This window comes from Oncorhynchus keta, chromosome 34 (genome assembly GCF_023373465.1).
Source record: "Oncorhynchus keta strain PuntledgeMale-10-30-2019 chromosome 34, Oket_V2, whole genome shotgun sequence".
In the NCBI taxonomy this organism is placed as follows: Eukaryota; Metazoa; Chordata; class Actinopteri; order Salmoniformes; family Salmonidae; genus Oncorhynchus; species Oncorhynchus keta.
This window is the reverse complement of record NC_068454.1, coordinates 20,058,014-20,078,761: the sequence shown is the minus strand read 5'-3', so window position 1 is coordinate 20,078,761 and position 20,748 is coordinate 20,058,014. Positions and strand designations below refer to the sequence as shown.

Here is a 20,748-nt window from a genome sequence, read left to right as displayed (position 1 = left end):
GTGACATCTTTTGAGGTCATTTGATGAGTATGTTTCTTACATGATCACATAATCCTTTTGATCATTATTCTGAACTTTCATTAGGAACTGATATTGACATGGTTTTTTTGGTGTGTTGTAGGACCCAGACTCAGGCAGCACCATCCACACCAGAAGCTCTCAGCAGAAAGACATTGAAACCCCTTGGCCCATCAGACCCAGTTTGGCCAGAATCTGTCTCGCAGCGCCTTCACCCAGGGAGGGAATTCGGTGTGGAACCACACAGCAGACCATGAACTCTGACCCCAACCCATGTGATATGGGTTCACATTCAGGCTGCACAGAATATGCTTTCCCCTCACAGCCCTTTCTGATTCAACCCACTGACTGGGCTCTCTGAACCATACAGTCAGATACATACTCTTATGTGGGACATTTCTTCCGGACAGGTTGATTCATTCTCCCTTTATTTCACTGAAGGCTTTGTGGGACAGAGACTAAGATGGTTAAGGAGTTCTCAAACTGTTTTCATCCAATAGAACCAGTTACAAAGCAGCAGTATATTATCAATTCCAATTGAATTACATTAGATAAAATAACTCAAAGGTTGTTAGATTAAAAAAGGCCCAGAGAAAACATTGTTTTTACCATGATATGCAAGCATTTTGTTTGAATATCTTAGTAACTTAAAAGGGTTGGGAGGTATAAATAAATATTATAAAAAATATTATCCGTATTATTTTCCAATACCGTCAATACCATTTTTTTGTTGTTGTTTTAAATACATTTGAATATTAGTACTTTTTAAAATTAATACCTGCATTCAACTTGTGCACTAGGTAATAGATACAGTAGATCGTGTTTATAATTTCACCTGTTAGATGATGTTTCATTATGAAGCTTAAGGTACTAGTTTCTCAAAACAGCTGTTTGAGCCAGTCACGTGTGTTTGTTTACAGAGAAGCACAACGAGCAAAATGGGAGCTTCTTGAGGTAAGTCACTCCTGCAGCGCAATTTACGTGAGGTGATCAAGTTACACTTGGATGAAATTCTGTACTAATATTTGCCAGCTAAATATCTTATAACTATTAAGTTAACTATCTGAGATGTGCCAAATAAATTATTTCCCGTTTGGTTTAGCTAATTTTAGCTAAGTGGCTAACGTTAGCTTGCTAGATCAAGCTTCTTGGTAACCGCAGCAGAGACAATCCCCACCTGGATACCTGCTGTCTAATATTTGTTTTATGCGTTTTGCGTTACTTTCATAACGTTATGCGCTAGGTTGTCTGTTTTAGTAGTAAATGTTCACATGCGCTCGTGAGCATTTACCTAACATCCGCTATGAGGATTTCTTAGTACTTGTTAACATTTTGGTAAGCTACATGTTTTGGGCTTTTTAAAATAAAAAAAAAGCCATTTGTTTAAAATAGCGCCATTTTGTACACTACCGGTTATACCGCAAAACCCGGGATGGTACAAGCACGGTATGGAAGTCTGGATACCACCCAACCCTAGTAACTACATTGAAGACACTTGAATAACAGTCCGGAAAATGCCATGCAATTGTAAAACACAATCATGTATTCATTGAGAAAGGAGTGTTGAAATTCACCTATTTATTTTGTTTTTACCAAGTAAGTAAAACAATGTCCCTTAGGCATAATGGAACTAAAATCAGTGTAGTTTAACCCAGAATACTTCTCATAGTATGTTGCATGTAGAAGTACATTCAGTGCTTGACTTGGGCAGGTAGCGGCACCTCAAATGTTCTACTGCTTGAGCTCCTGTTCCTCTTATAGAATATAAGCTCAAAAGTATTGTGGAGCTCCTGCACCTAAATATAGACAGTATCAGCACCCAAAATGAGTACCGCCACCTATTTCCATCCAAGTCAAGCACGGAGTACATTTGATTTTAAAATGTAAATGAATTACTAGCTTCAACTTGAATGCTTGTAAAGGTTTTGCATGTCAAACGTGAGTGTTGTGTAGGCATAAATACATCTGTGTTACCTCTAATATGTTAGCAATATTTCATTAACAGAGAATCATATGGGGAATAATATGTCATGCTTATTAATGAAATTATAACTGTGGAAATGATGGAATTGTATGTTATTGGCTGTAGAAATATTTGTTGTGGAACAGTCAGTGAATGTCTATTTATTTATGTCTGTGTGTGTGTGTTTTAGTCGAGTTTTTGATCCGGCAAAACATCTTGTAAAGACATTTTGTAAAAATGGAATTGTAAATATAGTCTCATGTTACATGTTATTTTTCCATGGTAGAAACTGTAGAAACTGTTAAGTAATAAAATCATCCTTAACCTATTCCTTATGCTTTTCCTGCTTATTTGAAATTACTATGAGAAATGAGTGAATATGAAATAGAGTATATTCTCTAAACATTAGACTATTTGGCAGATGCTGGTGCTTATGTTGGCTGTGTATTCCATAATGCCAGACTCCAACACAGCATATTCACTGATCTACCCAGGAGCTTGAGACATGCACTCAAACAGTCCAAATAAACAGGTCATTCAGAGCTTACCAGCAAGCCATGCCTGGAGTTTGATGGCCTGGACATAATACTCTCCTTTAGACGACAGTATTGTGCCCTGCCAGTTAATTCAAGTGTACTGTTAGTATTTGAACAGCTTTAAATCCATATTTTCTCAATCCCTTCACCTTTCCAATATGCTGTGGAATGTAAACATTATTGCGAGTAAATAAAGGCTGGTGTGTGAGAACACCGTACATGAAAGCGACCAAAATGAGGATGGTAAGCCAGAGGTTGGAGGTGCTTTCCTTTTAGATTTTATATTGATCATACCTCAGATGCTATTGCTACTTAGGGATCCGCCCCTTTTTTGAATTTCACCTAAAATGACATATACTTAACAAATCAGATTTTATTAGTCATATGCGCCGAATACAACAGGTATTGTAGACCTTACAGTGTAATGCTTACTTTCGAGCCCCTAACCAACAATGCAGTTTAAAAAAATACACAATAAGTGATTAAAGTAACAAGTAATTAAAGAGCAGCAGTGAAAGAACAATAGCGAGACTATATTCTGGTTGGGGTACCGATACAGAGTAAATGTGTGGGGACGCCGGTTATTTGAAGTTGTATGTACAGTTGAAGTCAAAAGTTTACATACACTTAGGAGTCATTAAAACTAGATTTTCAACCACTCCAGAAATGTCTTGTTAACAAACTATAGTTTTGGCAAGTCGGTTAGGACATCTACTTTGTGCATGACACAAGTCATTTTTCCAACAATTGTTTACAGACAGATTGTTTCACTTATAATTCACTGTATCACAATTCCAGTGGGTCAGAAGTTTGCATACACTAAATTGACTGTACCTTTAAACAGCTTGGAAAATTATGTCATCGCTTTGGAAGCTTCTGATAGGCTAATTGACATAATTTGAGTCAATTGCATGTGTACCTGTGCATGTATTTCAAGGCCTACCTTCAAACTCAGTGCCTCTTTGCTTGACATCATGGGAAAATCAAAAGAAATCAGCCAAGACCTCAGAAAAAAATTGTAGACCTCCACAAGTCTGGTTCATCCTTGGGAGCAATTTCCAAACGCCTGAAGGTACCACGTTCATCTGTACAAACAATAGTACGCAAGTATAAACACCATGGGACAACGCAGCCGTCATACTGCTCGGGAAGGAGACACGTTCTGTCTCCTAGAGATGGAACGTACTTTGGTGCAAAAAGTGCAAATCAATCCCAGAACAACAGCAAAGTACTTTGTGAAGATGCTGGAGGAAACAGGTACAACAGTCTCTATATCCACAGTAAAACAAGTCCTATATCGACATAACCTGAAAGGCTGCTCAGCAAGGAAGAAGCCACTGCTCCAAAACTACCATAAAAAAAGCCAGACTACGGTTTGCAACTGCACATGGGGACAAAGATCGTACTTTTTGGAGAAATGTCCTCTGGTCTGATGAAACAAAAATAGAACTGTTTGGCCAAAAACCACCATCCCAACCATGAAACATGGGGTTGTCAGCATCATGTTGTGGGTGTGCTTTGCTGCAGGAGGGACTCGTGCACTTCACAAAATAGATGGCAGCGTGAGGAAGGAAAATTATGTGGATATATTGAAGTGACATCTCAAGACATCAGTCAGGATGAGCCGGCAGATAGCCTGGTGGTTAGAGAGTTGGACTAGTAACCGGAAGGTTGTAAGATCGAATCCCCGAGCTGACAAGGTCAAAATCTGTTGTTCTGCCTCAGAACAAGGCAGTTAACTGTTCCTAGGCCATCATTTAAAAAAATAGGAACTTGTTCTTAACTGACTTGCCTAGTTAAATAAACGTAAAATAAATGTTAAAAGCTTGGTTGCAAATGGGTCTTCCAAATGGACAATGACCTCAAGCATACTTCCGAAGTTGTGGCAAAATGGCTTTAAGGACAACAAAGTCAAGTCTTGGAGTGGCCATCACAAAGCCCTGACATCGATCCTATAAAAAATGTGTGGGCAGAACTGCAAAAGCGTGTGTGAGCAGGGAGGCCTACAAACCTGACTCACTTACAACAGCTCTGTCAGGAGGGATGGGCCAAAATTCACCCAATTTATTGTGGGAAGCTTGTGGAAGGCTACCCAAAATGTTTGACCAAAGTTATACAATTTAAAGGCAATGCGACCAAATACTAATTGAGTGTATGTAAACTTCTGACCCACTAGGAATGTGATGAAAGAAATAAAAGCTGAAATAAATCATTCTCTCTATTATTATTCTGCCATTTCACATTTTTTAAATAAAGTGGCGGTCCTAACTGACTTAAGACAGGGATTTTTTACTAGGATTAATCTCAGGAATTTTGAAAAACTGAGTTTAAATGTATTTGGTCAAGGTGTATGTAAACTTCTGACTTCAACTGTACATGTAGGTAGAGTTATTGAAGTGACCATGCATAGATGACAACAGAGAGTAGCGGTGGTGTAAAGAATAGTCTGGGTATTTGACTATATGTTCTGGAGTCTTATGGGCATAGAACCTGTTTAGAAGCCTCTTGATACCATTTTAAAGGAAACACTTTGACGTTTGTGGAAATGTGAATTGAATGTACGAGAGCGTAACATATTAGATATTTTTTTTGTGATCTCTTTGAAATGGAAGAGAAAGGCCATAATGTATTATTCCAATTTTGGTTTTGGCCACTAGATGGCAGCAGTATATGTTCTTGCCACAATATGAACTTGGTCTTTGCATTCCAGGTGACTACCTCATGAAGCTCGTTGAGAGAATGCCAAGAGTGTGCAAAGCTGTCATTAAGGCAAAGGGTGGCTACTTTGAAGAATGTAAAATATATAGTATATTTTGATTTGTTTGTCTTCACTATTATTCTACACCAAAAAATAAAGAAAAACCATTGAATGAGTAGGTGTGTCCAAACTTTTTACTGATACTGTATATATACATATATATTTATATATATATTTTTTTACATGTAAACACCTCACAGGATTGGCCAAGTGTGGCCTGATTCAGTTTTACATAGTCTGAACATTCTGATGTTGGATTGAATGACCCAATATGTTACTCTTGGCTAGCCCTTTTGCCCCTAGTAATGTCTACACTGCTGTTTTAGACCACATATTCTAGTTTTCTTTTCATGTAACTCTGTGTTGTTGTCTGTGTCGCACTGCTTTGCTTTATCTTGGCCAGGTCGCAGTTGCAAATGAGAACTTGTTCTCAACTAGCCTACCTGGTTTAAATAAACGTAAAATCCTTCTGTAGCTCAGTTGGTAGAGCATGGCGCTTGTAACGCCAGGGTAGTGGGTTCGATTCCCGGGACCACCCATACGTAGAATGTATGCACACATGACTGTAAGTCGCTTTGGATAAAAGCGTCTGCTAAATGGCATATATTATTATTATATATATATATATATATATATATATATATATATATATATATATATATATATATATATATATATATATATATATATACACACAACTGACAGACAGTCGATTAGCTCTCCCACAGACTGCCAAGTGTTCTGTGCACATGGGTTTTATAATGCCATGGCCTCAAGCTATTATCAATTACTGTTTATTAACGCAATATCATTATCAAAAAGTATCAACATTCTACTGTTTGTAGTATATCAAGATTCATGTACATTACAAGATTCATATACTGCGTATTGCCAGGGCTTCAATCTCCGTTGCCATGCCTATGTGTGTGTTTCAAGTATTATTTGTTACATGCAAAGTGAAATTCTTAATTTGCAAGACCTTCCCAACAATGCAGTTTTCAAGATCAAAATTGTATAACTAAACCAGGAGAAATAAGAGAGGAAGCTAAATACAGGGTCCGTGCCAGTACCACATTTACAATGTGCAGGGATACTGGAGTTGTTGAGGTAGATAATAACATGTAGGCAGGGATTAGAAGTTTGTGTGTGCGTGTGTGCGTGCACACGTTTGTGTGTGTGCGCACTGTGTATCTTTAACCACTTCCTCTGTGCCAACAGATGCCCTAGAAGTCTAGACTGTAGACGATTGGCCGTTGCCCCTCTAAGGACGTCCACAATTCCAAATGGTCAAGACCCAGCACTTTCTACAGTCAGCAGCTAGCTAATTATTCTGAGCCATGCCTTACACCCCTTCAGAACCTCTCTCTTTCTGCAGTAGGTCAGTGGCTGTGCTATGGCAGTGGCTGGCCTTTCTCCTCTGAGGATGTTGTTTATGTACAGCTCTAGTATATCACAAGAGATTAGTTTCTCTGTCCATGGACGCTAATCCTCCACTGTGCTGCTCTATGCTTCAGGAGCCTGTCCAGTGTTTAGCCAAGGCCTCTTTTCTCTGTCAGTCAGACCAGCTCCCTTTCAGCTTTTCACAGTCCTCTCCACAAACACACCAAATACCACAGCACTCAAATGTGAAAACCTTAAAACAAAGGCCTCGCATCTCCTTTGAGCCATGCTGCACTAAAGTCCAAGTCCACGGACATAAAATGAATAAAAACTGCAACAACTAAATAAAAGTCTTGTTGTTGGACACAAAAGCTTTGTCTTGGTCACTACAAGCCCGGAGAGAGTTTATTCACTTTGTATGACATTACAAGCCTGTTGTTCCAGGCTGGGGGATATTGTTTTCCAATTCAAACATATTTTGGTAAACAATATTATCCTTTTGGACTGCTTGAATAATCACGGCCAGTCAAATATTTACCCTTCTGTTCGCTGACATTTGTCTTTTTGATTAACCCATCAGAGTCTACGTCCTGTCTAAGCCGTGGTGGAGGTTCTACTAAAATATATGGAATTGAAAGAAGGTCAAATCAAGGATCATTTAGCTATTTGATTTTGAATTTTAAGACCCCTTGAAGTATCCGAATGTCAGATTAACTACATGAAACAACAGATAGTCCCAAAAAATATCAAAAGGAAATTTGTTCTGAAGTGTCTATCCTATATCTAAGAGATAAATGAAAGATCAGTTAAACATTTGTATTTAACCCCATATTTTTGCAATTAAACTGTCTCCATATATACACTACATGACCAAAAGTATGTGGACACCTGCTCATTGAACATTTCATAAACAATCATGGGCATTAATATAGAGTTGGTCCCCCCGTTGCTGCTATAACAGCCTCCACTATTCTGGAAAGGCTTTCCCCTAGATGTTGGAACATTGCTGCAGGGACTTGCTTCCATTCACCCAGAAGAGCATTAGTGAGGTCGGGGCTGATGTTGGGTGATTAGTCCTTGCTCGCAGTCAACGTTCCAATTCATCCCAAAGGAGTGCGATGGAGTTGAGGTCAGGGCTCTGCAGGCCAGTCAAGTTCTTCCACACCAATCTCGACAAACCATTTCTTTATGGACCTCACTTTTTGCACGTGGGCATTATCATGCTGAAACAGAAAAGGGCCTTCTCCAAACTGTTGCCACAAGGTTGGAAGGACAGAATCTTCTAGAATGTAATTGTATGATGTAGCATTAAGATTTCCCTCACTGGAACTAAGAGGCCTAGACCAAACCATGAAAAATAGCCCCAGACCATTATTCCTCCTCCACCAAACTTTACAGTTGCCATTATGCAATCGGGCAGGTAGCGTTCTCCTGGCATCCGCCAAACCCAGATTTGTCCGTCGAACTGCCGGATGGTGAAGCATGATTCATCACTCCAGGGAACGCGTTTCTACTGCTCCAGAGTCCAATGGCGGCGAGCTTTACACCATTTCAGCCAACGCTTGGCATTGCGCATAGTGATCTTAGGGTTGAGTGCGGCTGCGCGGCCATGGAAACCCATTTCATGAAGCTCCCAACTAACATTTATTGTGCTGATGTTGCTTCCAGAAGCAGTTTGGAACTCAGTAGTAAGGGGGTGGCAGGTAGCCTAGGGGTTAGAGCATTGGGCCAGTAACCGAAAGGTTGCTAGATCGATTCCCTGAGCTGATAAGGTTGTGACACTCACTTTTTATTTAACCAGGCAAGTCAATTAAGAACAAATTCTTATTTACAATGACAGCCTAGGAACGGTGGGTTAACTGCCTTGTTCAGGGGCAGAACAACATCTGTTGTTCTGCCCCTGAACAAGGCAGTTAACCCACTGTTCCTAGGCTGTCATTGTAAATAAGAATTAGTTCTTAATTGACTTGCCTGGTTAAATAAAAAGTGAGTGTCACAACCGAGGACACGTGATTTTTGTGCACTCGGCAGTACCTTTCCGTGAACTTGTGTGTGGCCTAACACTTCACTTAAAAACTGAGCACTTGTTGCTCCTAGAAGTTTTCACTTCACAATATTCACACTTACAGTTGACCGGGGCAGCTCTAGCATGGCAGAAATTTGACAAACTGACTTGTTGGAAAGGTGGCATCCTATGACGGTAAGGCCATTCTACTGCCAATGTTTGTCTATGGAGTTTGGCTGTGTGCTCGATTTTATACACCTGTCAGCAACTGGTATGGCTGAAATAGCCGAATCCACCTTCAGATGAAACAACCAACATGTACATGTTTGTGAGAGTCTCACCTTTGCACAGAGTGGTCATAAAATTTGTAGGCCAAACTGTGCGGACGCTACAGATTATTTTGTGAGAAGACCAATTTTCAGGATGTCTCATGGTCTGACAAACAGCGTTGTAGCTCTGTCACCTTTCACTGCAGATGCAGAAGTGCGACATAGGCTGATGAGGTCATTTGGATGCATCCAATGCAAACTGACTGATGTTTATGGGGATTTTTTTATTATGCTAATTAGATTTGCATGCAGGTAGGGACATCGACCTTAGGGGGTTATTAAAATGGGGTATATCAAACACTAACTCCTTTCAGTGGAGAATAACAATTTCCAACACATTTCCTCTGACCCCTCGGCACCCATTCTGCAGATTAAGTAATTATACTTAAAGTACTACTTAAGTAGTTTTTTTGAGTATCTGTACTTTACTATTTATATTTTAGACAACTTTTACTTCACTACATTCCTAAAGAAAATTATGTACTTTTTACTCCATACATTTTCCCTGACACCCAAAAGTACTGAATGCTTTTAGCAGCACAGGGGCATGGTTCAATTCACAGACTTATCCTCACTGCCTCTGATCTGGCGGACTCACTAAAGACAAATGCTTTATTTTAAATTAAGTCTGAGTGTTGGAGTGTGCCCTTGCCTATACATAAATGTTTTTAAAAAAAGAAGAAAAATGATGCTGTCTGGTTGGCTTGAAATAAGGAATAAGAGATTATTTATACTTTTACTTTTGATACTTAAGTATATTTGAGCAATTACATTTACTTTTTGATACTTAAGTATATCTAAAACCAAATACTTTTAGACTTACTCAAGTAGCATTATTTTAGTTTTATTTTAGTGGGTGACTTTTATAAGGCATCTTTAATTTAACTCAAGTATGACAATTGAGTACTTTTTCCACCACTGCAGCATTGGGGTTGGGGCCCTCTAATATAGGACTCTTGCTAAACAGTAATATCCCATTCATTGTTTATTTTACTAGGCAAGTCAGTTAAGAACAAATCTTATTTGCAATGGTGGCCTACCCCGGCCAAACCCAGATGACGTTGGACCAATTGTGCATCACCCTATGGGACTCCCAATCATGGCTGGTTGTGATACAGCCTGGAATCAAACCAGGGTCTGTAGTGTGGCCTCTAGAACTGTGGTCCTTCTGTAGCTCAGTTGGTAGAGCATGGCGCTTGTAACGCCAGGGTAGTGGGTTCGATCCCCGGGACCACCCATACGTAGAATGTATGCACACATGACTGTAAGTCGCTTTGGATAAAAGCGTCTGCTAAATGGCATATATTATTATTATTATAGATGCAGTGCCTTAGACCGCTGTGCCACTCAGGAGCCCATTGTCACTCATCAAGTTAAAATTATGATTGGTAGTCTTAATGAGTTGAATACGCACATGTCTATTCCCATGTGAGTTCCAGGTCAGTTCCATTGCCAATGATTGAGCGTGGTATTCTTTTTATATCACAAACATCTGGAACAATTCCATTCCCATTGGATGCTTATGAATGGTTGGACTGGAATATATTGTCTTAGATTGATGCAAAGTAACTTGAATGTTGTTCTTTCTCCATTAGAGCACGCAAATGTTGCTGTAATGTTGTGTGCTGGTGGGAACTCTGACCTTGCCCAGGGCTGTGGGGTGTTTTTGGTTAGATTCTGGTTGAGCAGGACCAGGCTGGGGAGGTGCAGATGAAAAACCTTCTGTCAGGCCGGGAGGATGCTCAGCTGTAGTCTAATGAAGACCAGAACACGTATGGACGTATGGAGACTTCACTACGTGCCTGGCAGACATTATACAACTGTAAGACAAAATATTATGTCTGTGGAGAGGGTTAGCAGAAATACCAAGAGGGGGCTTATTACCAGGCACTTAAGAAGTAAGTATTGTGGTCATGCCAGGATTCGATGACCTTCCGATTTCAAGAGTTTTCATTTCTGTAAGGCACTCTGTCACTGCAGAAAATCACAAAAAATAAGTATGTTATACACAGAATAATGTATGGAACCTAAAGGACACATGAAAAGACACAAAAAATGGTAATACATGTCTATCTGAATTCCCTTGACCCTTGGATAGATCCATATTCAGAACTCAGCACACTTATTGAGGGTATTGGTTTTTGTTGAGACTAGCTACATTTTACAAACATTTTGGGAACGTTATTGGTGTTGTGCAACCCTATTCTATAATCACACAGGTGATCCACCTCCTTGTGGGAGCAACACTTCTTGCATTTCAGCCACTATCCTAATTTGTCAAATTACAAACACACGATGTCAGGAGGACCTGCCATTGAGTTCTTCAAGGTCAAAAGGTAAACAAGAGGTCCATTGAGTTCCTCAGACTTAGGGTCAAAGGTAAACAAGAGGTCCATTGAGTTCCTCAGACTTAGGGTCAAAGGTAAACAAGAGGTCCATTGAGTTCCTCAGACTTAGGGTCAAAGGTAAACAAGAGGTCCATTGAGTTCCTCAGACTTAGGGTCAAAGGTAAACAAGAGGTCCATTGAGTTCCTCAGACTTAGGGTCAAAGGTAAACAAGAGGTCCATTGAGTTCCTCAGACTTAGGGTCAAAGGTAAACAAGAGGTCCATTGAGTTCCTCAGACTTAGGGTCAAAGGTAAACAAGAGGTCCATTGAGTTCCTCAGACTTAGGGTCGAAGGGAAACAAGAGGTCCATTGAGTTCCTCAGACTTAGGGTCGAAGGGAAACAAGATGTCCATTGAGTTCCTCAGACTTAGGGTCAAAGGTAAACAAGATGTCCATTGAGTTCCTCAGACTTAGGGTCAAAGGTAAACAGGAGGTCCATTGAAATCTGACTATGTGTTTACTAAGAAGGCCTCCACTTAGAAATCATTATCCATATCCGTCAATTACCTCATACCCCTGCACATGGATTCAGTGCTGGTACCCTGTGTATATAGCCAATGTATTGTTACTCATCATGTATTTATTCCTTGTGTTATTATTTTTCTATTATTTCTATCTTTACATCTCTACATTGTTGGAAAGGGCCCGTAAGTAAGCATTTCACTGTATGACTATACCTGCTGTTTATGAAGAATGTGACAAATTAAAATTGGATTTGATTCTCTCTTAGCCAAACATCCTTCTCCACTAATATACAGCATACATAGTGAAGAGAGATCAGTTTGAAAACTGTCATCCAGCCGAGTTAGAGTTGTTTATAATTTCCTTGGATTAGAACTAATCCCTTTAATGCTCCTTCCTGGGAATAAACAAATATTGACCAATGTGACTTGCTCATAATTAATGAAGTTAGGAAGGCCCTATTGGCCTATTAACTAAGTATGCTCATATCCGCTTCAAACATTTGTCACAGTTGCGTTCAAAAATTGCCAATAAAGGACATACTGTTAATTCCGAAATGTGGAATGCTATGTGAAAGTTAGGACTATGTGTAATGATATTTGAAAATTAGGATTATGTGTAATGCTATGTGAAAGTTAGGACTATGTGTAGTGCTATGTGAAAGTTAGGATTATGTGTAGTGCTATGTGAAAATTAGGATTATGTGTAATGCTATGTGAAAGTTAGGATTATGTGTAGTGCTATGTGAAAGTTAGGATTATGTGTAATGATATGTGAAAGTTAGGATTATGTGTTATGCTGTGAAAATTAGGATATTGTGTAATGCAATGTGAAAATTACGATTATGTGAAAGTTAGGATCATACAAATACTATACTTATTACTTATACAGTATACTCTATAAGCCTGCATTACTAGTAAGTTTAGGTAAATGGAAATGTGATTTGATTTAAACTCAGGTTACAGCCACGAGTCATGGAATCTTTGACCCTTGTCACCATGTAAGGGTTGCCTAAAGCTTTAGGAGTGACTAGTGGCCAGGGAGGCAACTTTAGATCTAGTGTTTCCTTTCTCTCCTCTGAAGTCAGTGACCGGACCCCGGGTCAGAGAGCTGGACGGTAGCGGAGCCTCAGAGGCAGGTCAGAGGTCACCGTCCCCCCAGAGAACAGACACTGCAGCCGTTGAGGGGGAGGGCAGGGCAGGGGACTCTGGGGCTGGGGGCTCAGTGACAAGGAGCCGGTCAGGGGTCGGATTCAGGAGGAAGGAATCCACCCAGAGGATGTTAGAATGGTTAGAACCTCCTTATCGGTTCCACAATAATCACATCATTATCATGTCAAGCAGGTCATTGTACATGAGAGGTTGTCTTGTAAGGTGAAGGATTTGGTTGTGGGAATATATTCTTTAAATGATAAGTTATTAGAATGTATGAAAAATAACTTCAAAATGATAAGAAAGATGACTGATGGATCAAGAACGTCTCTTCCTCTCTGCTCTCCTTTTGATCAAATAATGAATCTGGCATCGTGTCATGCAACTGGAAGCTGGTAATACAAAAAAAAACTTCTTATGGCTGCAGGGGCAGTATTGAGTAGCTTTGATGAATAGGTGCCCCTTGTAAATTGACCAGTTCCTCAGTCTCAGTTGCTAATATATGCATAGTATTATGTATTATTAGTATTGGATAGAAAACACTCTACAGTTTCCAGAACTGTCAAAATATTGTCTTTGAGTATAACAGAACTAATATTGCAGGCGAAACCCTGAGGAAAATCAAACCAGGAAGTGGCTTCTATTTTGAAAACTCCATGTTCCATAGCCTCCTTTTGCTCCATTTAAAGAGATATCAACCAGATTTATTTTCCTATAGCTTGCTCAAGGTGTCAACAGTCTTCAGACATAGTTTCAGGCTTTTATTTTGAAAAATGAGCCAGAAAGATAACATCGTGTCAGGTGGTCGCATGAGTTTTGCTCACGCAACAGAGTTTGTGCTGCCATTGCCTTTCCCTCTCCTACTGATAAAGACATTTGCGGTTGATATATTATCAATTATATATTTTAAAAACAACCTGAGGATTGATTATAAAAAACGTTTGACATAATTCTGTGGACATTACGGCAACTATTTGGAATTTGTCTGCGTTGTCATGACCTCTCTTTCCTGTGGATTTCTGAACAACACGCCAAACAAACGGAGGTATTTTGGATATAAAAATAATCTTTATGGAACAAAAGGAACATGTATTGTGTACATTGTGTATCGTGAGTGAAAACATCCGAAGATCATCAAAGGTAAACAATTAATTTGATTGCTTTTCTGATTCTCGTGACCAAGCTACCTGATGCTAAGTGTACCTAATGTTTTGTTGAGCGATCGATAAACTTGCACAAACGCTTGGATTGCTTTCGCTGTAAAGTATATTTTCAAAATAAGACACGACAGGTGGATTAACAAAAGGCTAAGCTGTGTTTTCCTATATTGCACTTGTGATTTCATGAATATAAATATTTTTTGTAATATTCATTGAATGTGGCACTATGCAATTCAGCTGTTGTTGATGACAATTATCCCGTTAACGGGATTGCAGCCATAACAAGTTAACAGCTGGTTGGTTAAAGGAACAGTGTGTTTCTGTTAAGGAAGATAGAGAAAGAAAAGCTGTTCTATTTGGTTCATATTGTTCCTGACTGGTGCAGTCTGTCTGTCTTTCAGAATGTACAATCCATGTCTGCTCTGCCTAGCATTGGGTGTTCCATGTATAAGGTCTGCTAAAGATCAGGTCACAGCTGGTTAAAACACAGACAAATTAATGTCACATATTTACGATTATGTGTAATAAGATGCCTACAGAAGTCAATTTTACTCATAAAGTAGACTTTGTTGTGCGTTAGCCTATACCTCTGCTAAAGTCATTTTCCATTCTGAAAACCCAACAGGGGGCAGGAACAGAGAAGGTGTATGAAATTGATTACACTGCAAAAGAACAGCGTGGATGTCAAAACTTTTCTCCACTAAAACTATTAATGCCTTTGGAAACAGGCAGGGCACCTCTGAAATGATTGACTTCTCCAATAAAACACAATCAGGGTAAGTTGATGTGTTTTATATTGTACCGACACACTGCTACTTCTAAATATAAGACATGAGACTGGTGTTTTGCGAGTACTTTAATGAAGCTGTCAGTTGAGGACTGCCACTACAAAGATACAGGCGTTCTCCCTAACTCAGTTGCCGGGGAGAGGAAGTAAACTGCTCAGGGATTTTACCATGAGGCCTACTTTGACTTTAAAACAGTTTAATGGTTGTGATAGGTGAAAACTGAGGATGGATCAGTGTTGTACTCCACAATACAAACCTAAATGACAGAGTGGAAAGAAAGAAGCATATACAGAATAAAAATATTCCAAAACATGCATCCTGTTTGCAATTCTAAAAATGTGTCAAAGCAATTAACTTTTTGTCCTGAATAGAAAGTGTTATGTTTGGGGCAAATCCAATACAACAACACATTACTGAGTACCACTCTCCATATTTTAAATCATAGTGTTGGCTGCATAAAGTTATGGGTATGCTTGTAATTGTTAAAGAATGTTGAGTTTTTCACATCACATTTCTGAACAAAAAATAAAAGTAGAGAGGAGTCATCTTGGTCTAAAAATTTATTAATCTGTCTAAACTTTCACGGCACTTGGGAGTAGATCCTGAAGTATATCCTGAAAATAGCAGTTTGGATTGAGGTCCTCATGTGGAGGAAGCCTTTGGTAGCTGGAACATTGATCCTACATGATCCTACCCAAACAAATAATTCCTAATTAAAGCAGTGGTTTATCTGAATGTTGTCATTCCCTCCTCAGGGTCCCAATTCGAATCCCCACAGTTGTTCTGGTTTTTCATAGGGTTGCATTACCCAGTCCTATTGAACTCCATGCACGGTACACTACATCAATCTAGACTGATTAACTTAATTAAGGCAAAATCAGAATCAGGGAGCCATAATACGTAAAGGTAATAGGAAAGCCAAACATCTTATTAACTAACCACTCCAGTGGTCGTACTGAAATCCCTGTGGTATATGGCTGGTCTTGCAGCGATGTCTGTCTTTCATAGAGGAACCAATGCTGGCTGCCAAGAACAGCACTCTGGCTGATGTGTCTGGCTCTTGTTAGCAGTGGATAGGTTCCTCTCAGAAGTAACTTTTACAAAGAAGACTTTCCTGGGGCTGTGTGTGTTGCTGTGGTTGTGAGGAGCGTGTCCTATTGTGTGCGATCATTCACTGACAGAGATGCTGGGACCACTGAATGACACACCTCCCAACAACTGATTCCTTGCCAATGGGAGTCAAAGTGAGTCATGATTATTTCATCAGGTGTCAACAGGTGTCTTTGTTTCCTGTCTTCTCTCTCTCGCTCACACACACACGCACACGCACGCACGCACGCACGCACGTAGACAGACAGACAGACAGACAGACACACACACACACACGTTTTTCTGTCTATATACTGTATCTATTTCTGCTTTTTCAGTCTTATTCCTCAATGGTATTATGATGTTCTTTCAATATAGAGCTACCAATTATGTATTTCTAATATATGATTGGATTCTATATGAGCAGGGAAATCATTGTCTTGAAGATCTGCCTCGCAAAGTCTGTTTTGTATTGACTCATTGTCCAAATGGTTGAAATATTCAATAGGTTTTGCCACGGGCACGGTTAGTATTTCTTCTCATCAGGAGCTGCTGACGACGTACAGGTGGACCTCAGATCTAAATCATGTAATTGAATAGATGGGTTCTGATGAATGTTTTAAGAAAGTTTTTTCCCTATTTAAATGATTTATGGGCTTCTGGGCCTGCAGGGAAGAACAGAGAAGCCAAATCAAACCTGTGGACAACAATAACAACAGATGAACTGAGCCCCCCCTCCATAGTCTGCTTCTCATTACAGACATTCTCAGGGCTGCCATCCCTCCCTGCGTTCCATTACCCGTCTCCCTCTCCAAGATAGACATCACTAAATGGGAAGATATGTGGATTCGGGAGCCAAATCTAAGAGAATTAAATAGTTGTGTTTTTCTGTTGTCATGGGAAATTGTTGACTATTGGACAAGCAGTATTGACTTTGCTTTCTGTGGAACATGGAAAGGCCTCTTAGAGAGAATGTGAGAATGCACTTGATATTATTCAGCTCATTCCTCACCAAGTCCTATAGACAGACTGAGATTGACAGCTGTAGTAATGGAATGGCATTTGAAACATATTACTCATATTACAGGTGTCGCGAAGGGCAGCATGTCTCCAATCGTCATCTACTCAGAGTCCTCTTTCCACTTCAAGCTCCACTTGAAAGCTGTCCATTGAAGCAGGCCTGTCAGTTCCTCCAACACAGACCATCTCTGGTGCAGGCACCCTTCTGGCATAGCCCATTCATCACATCATTAATGGTGTGGGAAAAAACAAAGAGCTGAGCAGCTTTTAAGCAGGATTTAGTCAGAATGCCATAGCTGTTCACACTTACGAGGGCACCTTTCTGCCAAATATGAATAATTCTGTGATGGATGTGTTACAAGTGCACACTAGAAGTTTCCTCCACGTATTTGGTCCACAGTAACAGCAAGTGGTAGGTTGACAATTGGAGTGTTAACTACCATTTGGAACTTGTTCACTCAAAGTTCTGGTTTGGTCAAATCAATACAGGCTTCCTAGCGAATAGCGTGTGTATGGAGTAACATGCAACATCTAGTCATTGGTAGGAAACTTCATGCTCATGCAAGAACACAATCGAAGACATGCAGATATTTCTTTAAGGTTCTCTATACCTACCATACCTGTTATACATTGTCTCCCACCATGCAGAGTCAATGGAAAACCTAGAGTCATATTGGATGTTTATTCTGTCACCCAAAACAATGATGAGGACATACAAATAATGAGTGAGGAGAACTAGCAACAGGAAGGCACTGTTAGAGGAAACCCTCATCACTGATGTGTCATCATGGGTAGTAAGGTTTCCTTCTCCTCAGCTTCCCCAAATCCCACCACAATATTTAGAGGCACAACCCTGGATGCGTATAACCTTTAATGAGGATAATAATTGTGAATCCTATTTGTATGTCAGCCTGTAACTGTGAAATGGTACTAAACGCACTCCGCCCAGCTTTTTGGTATTATTTTATTAAGATCCCCATTAGCTGTTGAAAAAGCAGCAGCTACTCTTCCTGGGGTCTACACAAAACATGAACCATAACATAATACAGAACATTAATAGACAAGAACAGCTCAAGGACAGAACTACATCAATAAAAAAGGCACTCATAGCCTGCATATCAATACATACACACAAACTATCTCGGTCAAAAAGGGGAGGCGTTTCTGTTTTTTTACCAGGTTTTAACTTCTTCGAGATAGGGGGCGCTCTTTTAATTTTTGGATAAAAAACGTTCCCGTTTTAAACAAGATATTTTGTCATGAAAAGATTCTCGACTATACATGTAATTGACAGCTTTGGAAAGAAAAAACTCTGACGTTTCCAAAACTGCTAAGATATTATCTGTGAGTGCCCCAGATCTAATGCTACAGGCAAAACCAAGATTACATTTCATACAGGAAATGGTCCAGATTGTGAATGCCCTGTGTTCCAATGTCTCCTTATATGGCTGTGAATGGGCCAGGAATGAGCCTGCACTTTCTGTCGTTTCCCCAAGGTGTCTGCAGCATTGTGACGTATTTGTAGGCATATCATTGGAAGATTGACCATAAGAGACTACATTTACCAGGTGTCCGCCCGGTGTCCTCCGTCGAAATGATTGCGTAATCTCCAGGTCCATGCACGTTCCATTTTTTTCAGAAGAGAAACCAAAATGCCACGAATGATTTATCGTCGATAGATATGTGAAAAACACCTTGAGGATTGATTCTAAACAACGTTTGCCATGTTTCTGACGATATTGAGTTAATTTGGAAAAAAGTTTGCGTTGTAATGACTTAATTTTCTGTTTTTTTCTTAGCCAAACGTGATGAACAAAACGAAGCGATTTGTCCTACACAAATAATCTTTTGGGAAAAACTGAACATTTGCCATCTAACTGAGAGTCTCCTCATTGAAAACATCTGAAGTTCTTCAAAGGTAAATTATTTTATTTGAATGCTTTTCTTGTGAAAATGTTGCATGCTGAATGCTAAGGTTAAATGCTATGCTAGGCTATCAATACTCAAAATCTGAGATGACAGTGTTGTTAAAAGGCTAAGCTTGAGAGCAAATATATTTATTTCATTTCATTTGCGATTTTCATAAATAGTTAACGTTGCGTTATGGTAATGAGCTTGAGGCTATAAATAGAATCCCGGATACGGGATTGCTCGTCGCAACAGGTTAAACCAAGTTCATTTGAACATGAGATGGAACAGAGTTCCATGCAATAAAGGCTCTATATAATACTGTACGCTTTCTTGAATTTGTTCTGGATTCGGGGACTGTGAAAAGACCCCTGGTGGCATGTCTGATGGGGTAAGTGTGTGTGTGTCAGAGCTGTGTAAGTTAACTACGCAAACAACTTGGGATTTAACGTTTCTTATAAAAATGAGAAGTGATGCAGTCAGTCTATCATCAACTCTTAGCCAAGAGAGACTGGCATAGTATTTATATCAGCCCTCTGATTACAAAGAGCAAGACATGCCAGTATGTTCTGGGCCAGCTGCAGCTTAACTAGGTCTTTCCTTGCAGCACTTGACCACACAACTGGACAATAATCAAGACAAGACAAAGGAGCCTGCAGGACTTGCTTTTTGGAGTGTGGTGTCAAACAAAGCATAGCATCTCTTTATTACGGACAGACCTCTCATCTTTACAGCCATTTTGACCATGACAGTTTACAATCTAAGGTAACACCAAGTAATTTAGTCTCCTCAACTTGTTCAGCCATGCCATTCGTTACCAGATACAGCTGAGGTCTAGAACAGCTGAGGTCTAGGGAGTGATTTGTACCAAATACAATGTTCTTAGTTTTAGAGATGTTCAGTACCAGTTTATTACTGGCCACCCATTCCGAAACAGACTTCAACTCTTTGTTAACCTGTTAAGTCGACCCTCTACTTTTTCGAACATTCTGTTAAAAATCGCGCAACATTTCAGCGCCCTGCTACTCAGGCCAGGAATATAGTATATGCATATGATTAGTATGTGTGGATAGAAAACACTCAGACGTTTATAAAACTAGTTAAATCACGGCTGTGTCTATAACAGAACGTGCGTTTCATCGAAAAGTGCAGGAATATCTGATCACTGAAAATGGAAAAAAATATCCATCCGCGACTTCAAGGAATTGTTCAAAGTGAATAGAATTAAATGAGGCCGAGGTTGCAGTGCCTACAGCTTCCAAACGTTGTCTAGAGTCTTGTCATTTGATTCGCAATTGATTCTTGGTCTAACCGAATCAAGGGAATCGATTCGCTCCGGTCTCCGACCGGATGTTTTGGTCAAGCTCTCTCCAAGACATTTTTTCGAAACAGACACCTATAGAATTGACATCGCCTCCTGATGAATTTTATCGCTTATTACATTTACATTTACATTTAAGTCATTTAGCAGACGCTCTTATCCAGAGCGACTTACAAATTGATGCATTACCTTATGACATCCAGTGGAACAGCCACTTTACAATAGTGCATCTAAATCTTTTAGGGGGGAGTGAGAAGGATTACTTATCCTATCCTAGGTATTCCTTAAAGAGGTGGGGTTTCAGGTGTCTCCGGAAGGTGGTGATTGACTCCGCTGTCCTGGCGTCGTGAGGGAGTTTGTTCCACCATTGGGGGGGTGTAGGGCCAGAGCAGCGAACAGTTTTGACTGGGCTGAGCGGGAACTGTACTTCCTCAGTGGTAGGGAGGCGAGCAGGCCAGAGGTGGATGAACGCA

The 20,748-nt window shown here is 39.9% G+C and overlaps 1 protein-coding gene across 1 annotated transcript in view; it reads left to right on the top strand.

Moving 5' to 3' along the window:
* The window catches only part of LOC118366801 (anosmin-1-like), a 60,832-nt gene extending 58,523 nt beyond the window's left edge, over positions 1 to 2,309 (top strand). Inside the window, exon 14 of the mRNA XM_035749492.2 lies at positions 122 to 2,309. Coding sequence (XP_035605385.1) covers positions 122 to 177 — 56 coding nt within the window. The 3' untranslated portion in view covers positions 178 to 2,309. The remainder of the gene's footprint in view (positions 1 to 121) is intronic.
* Positions 2,310 to 20,748: the final 18,439 nt, after the last annotated feature.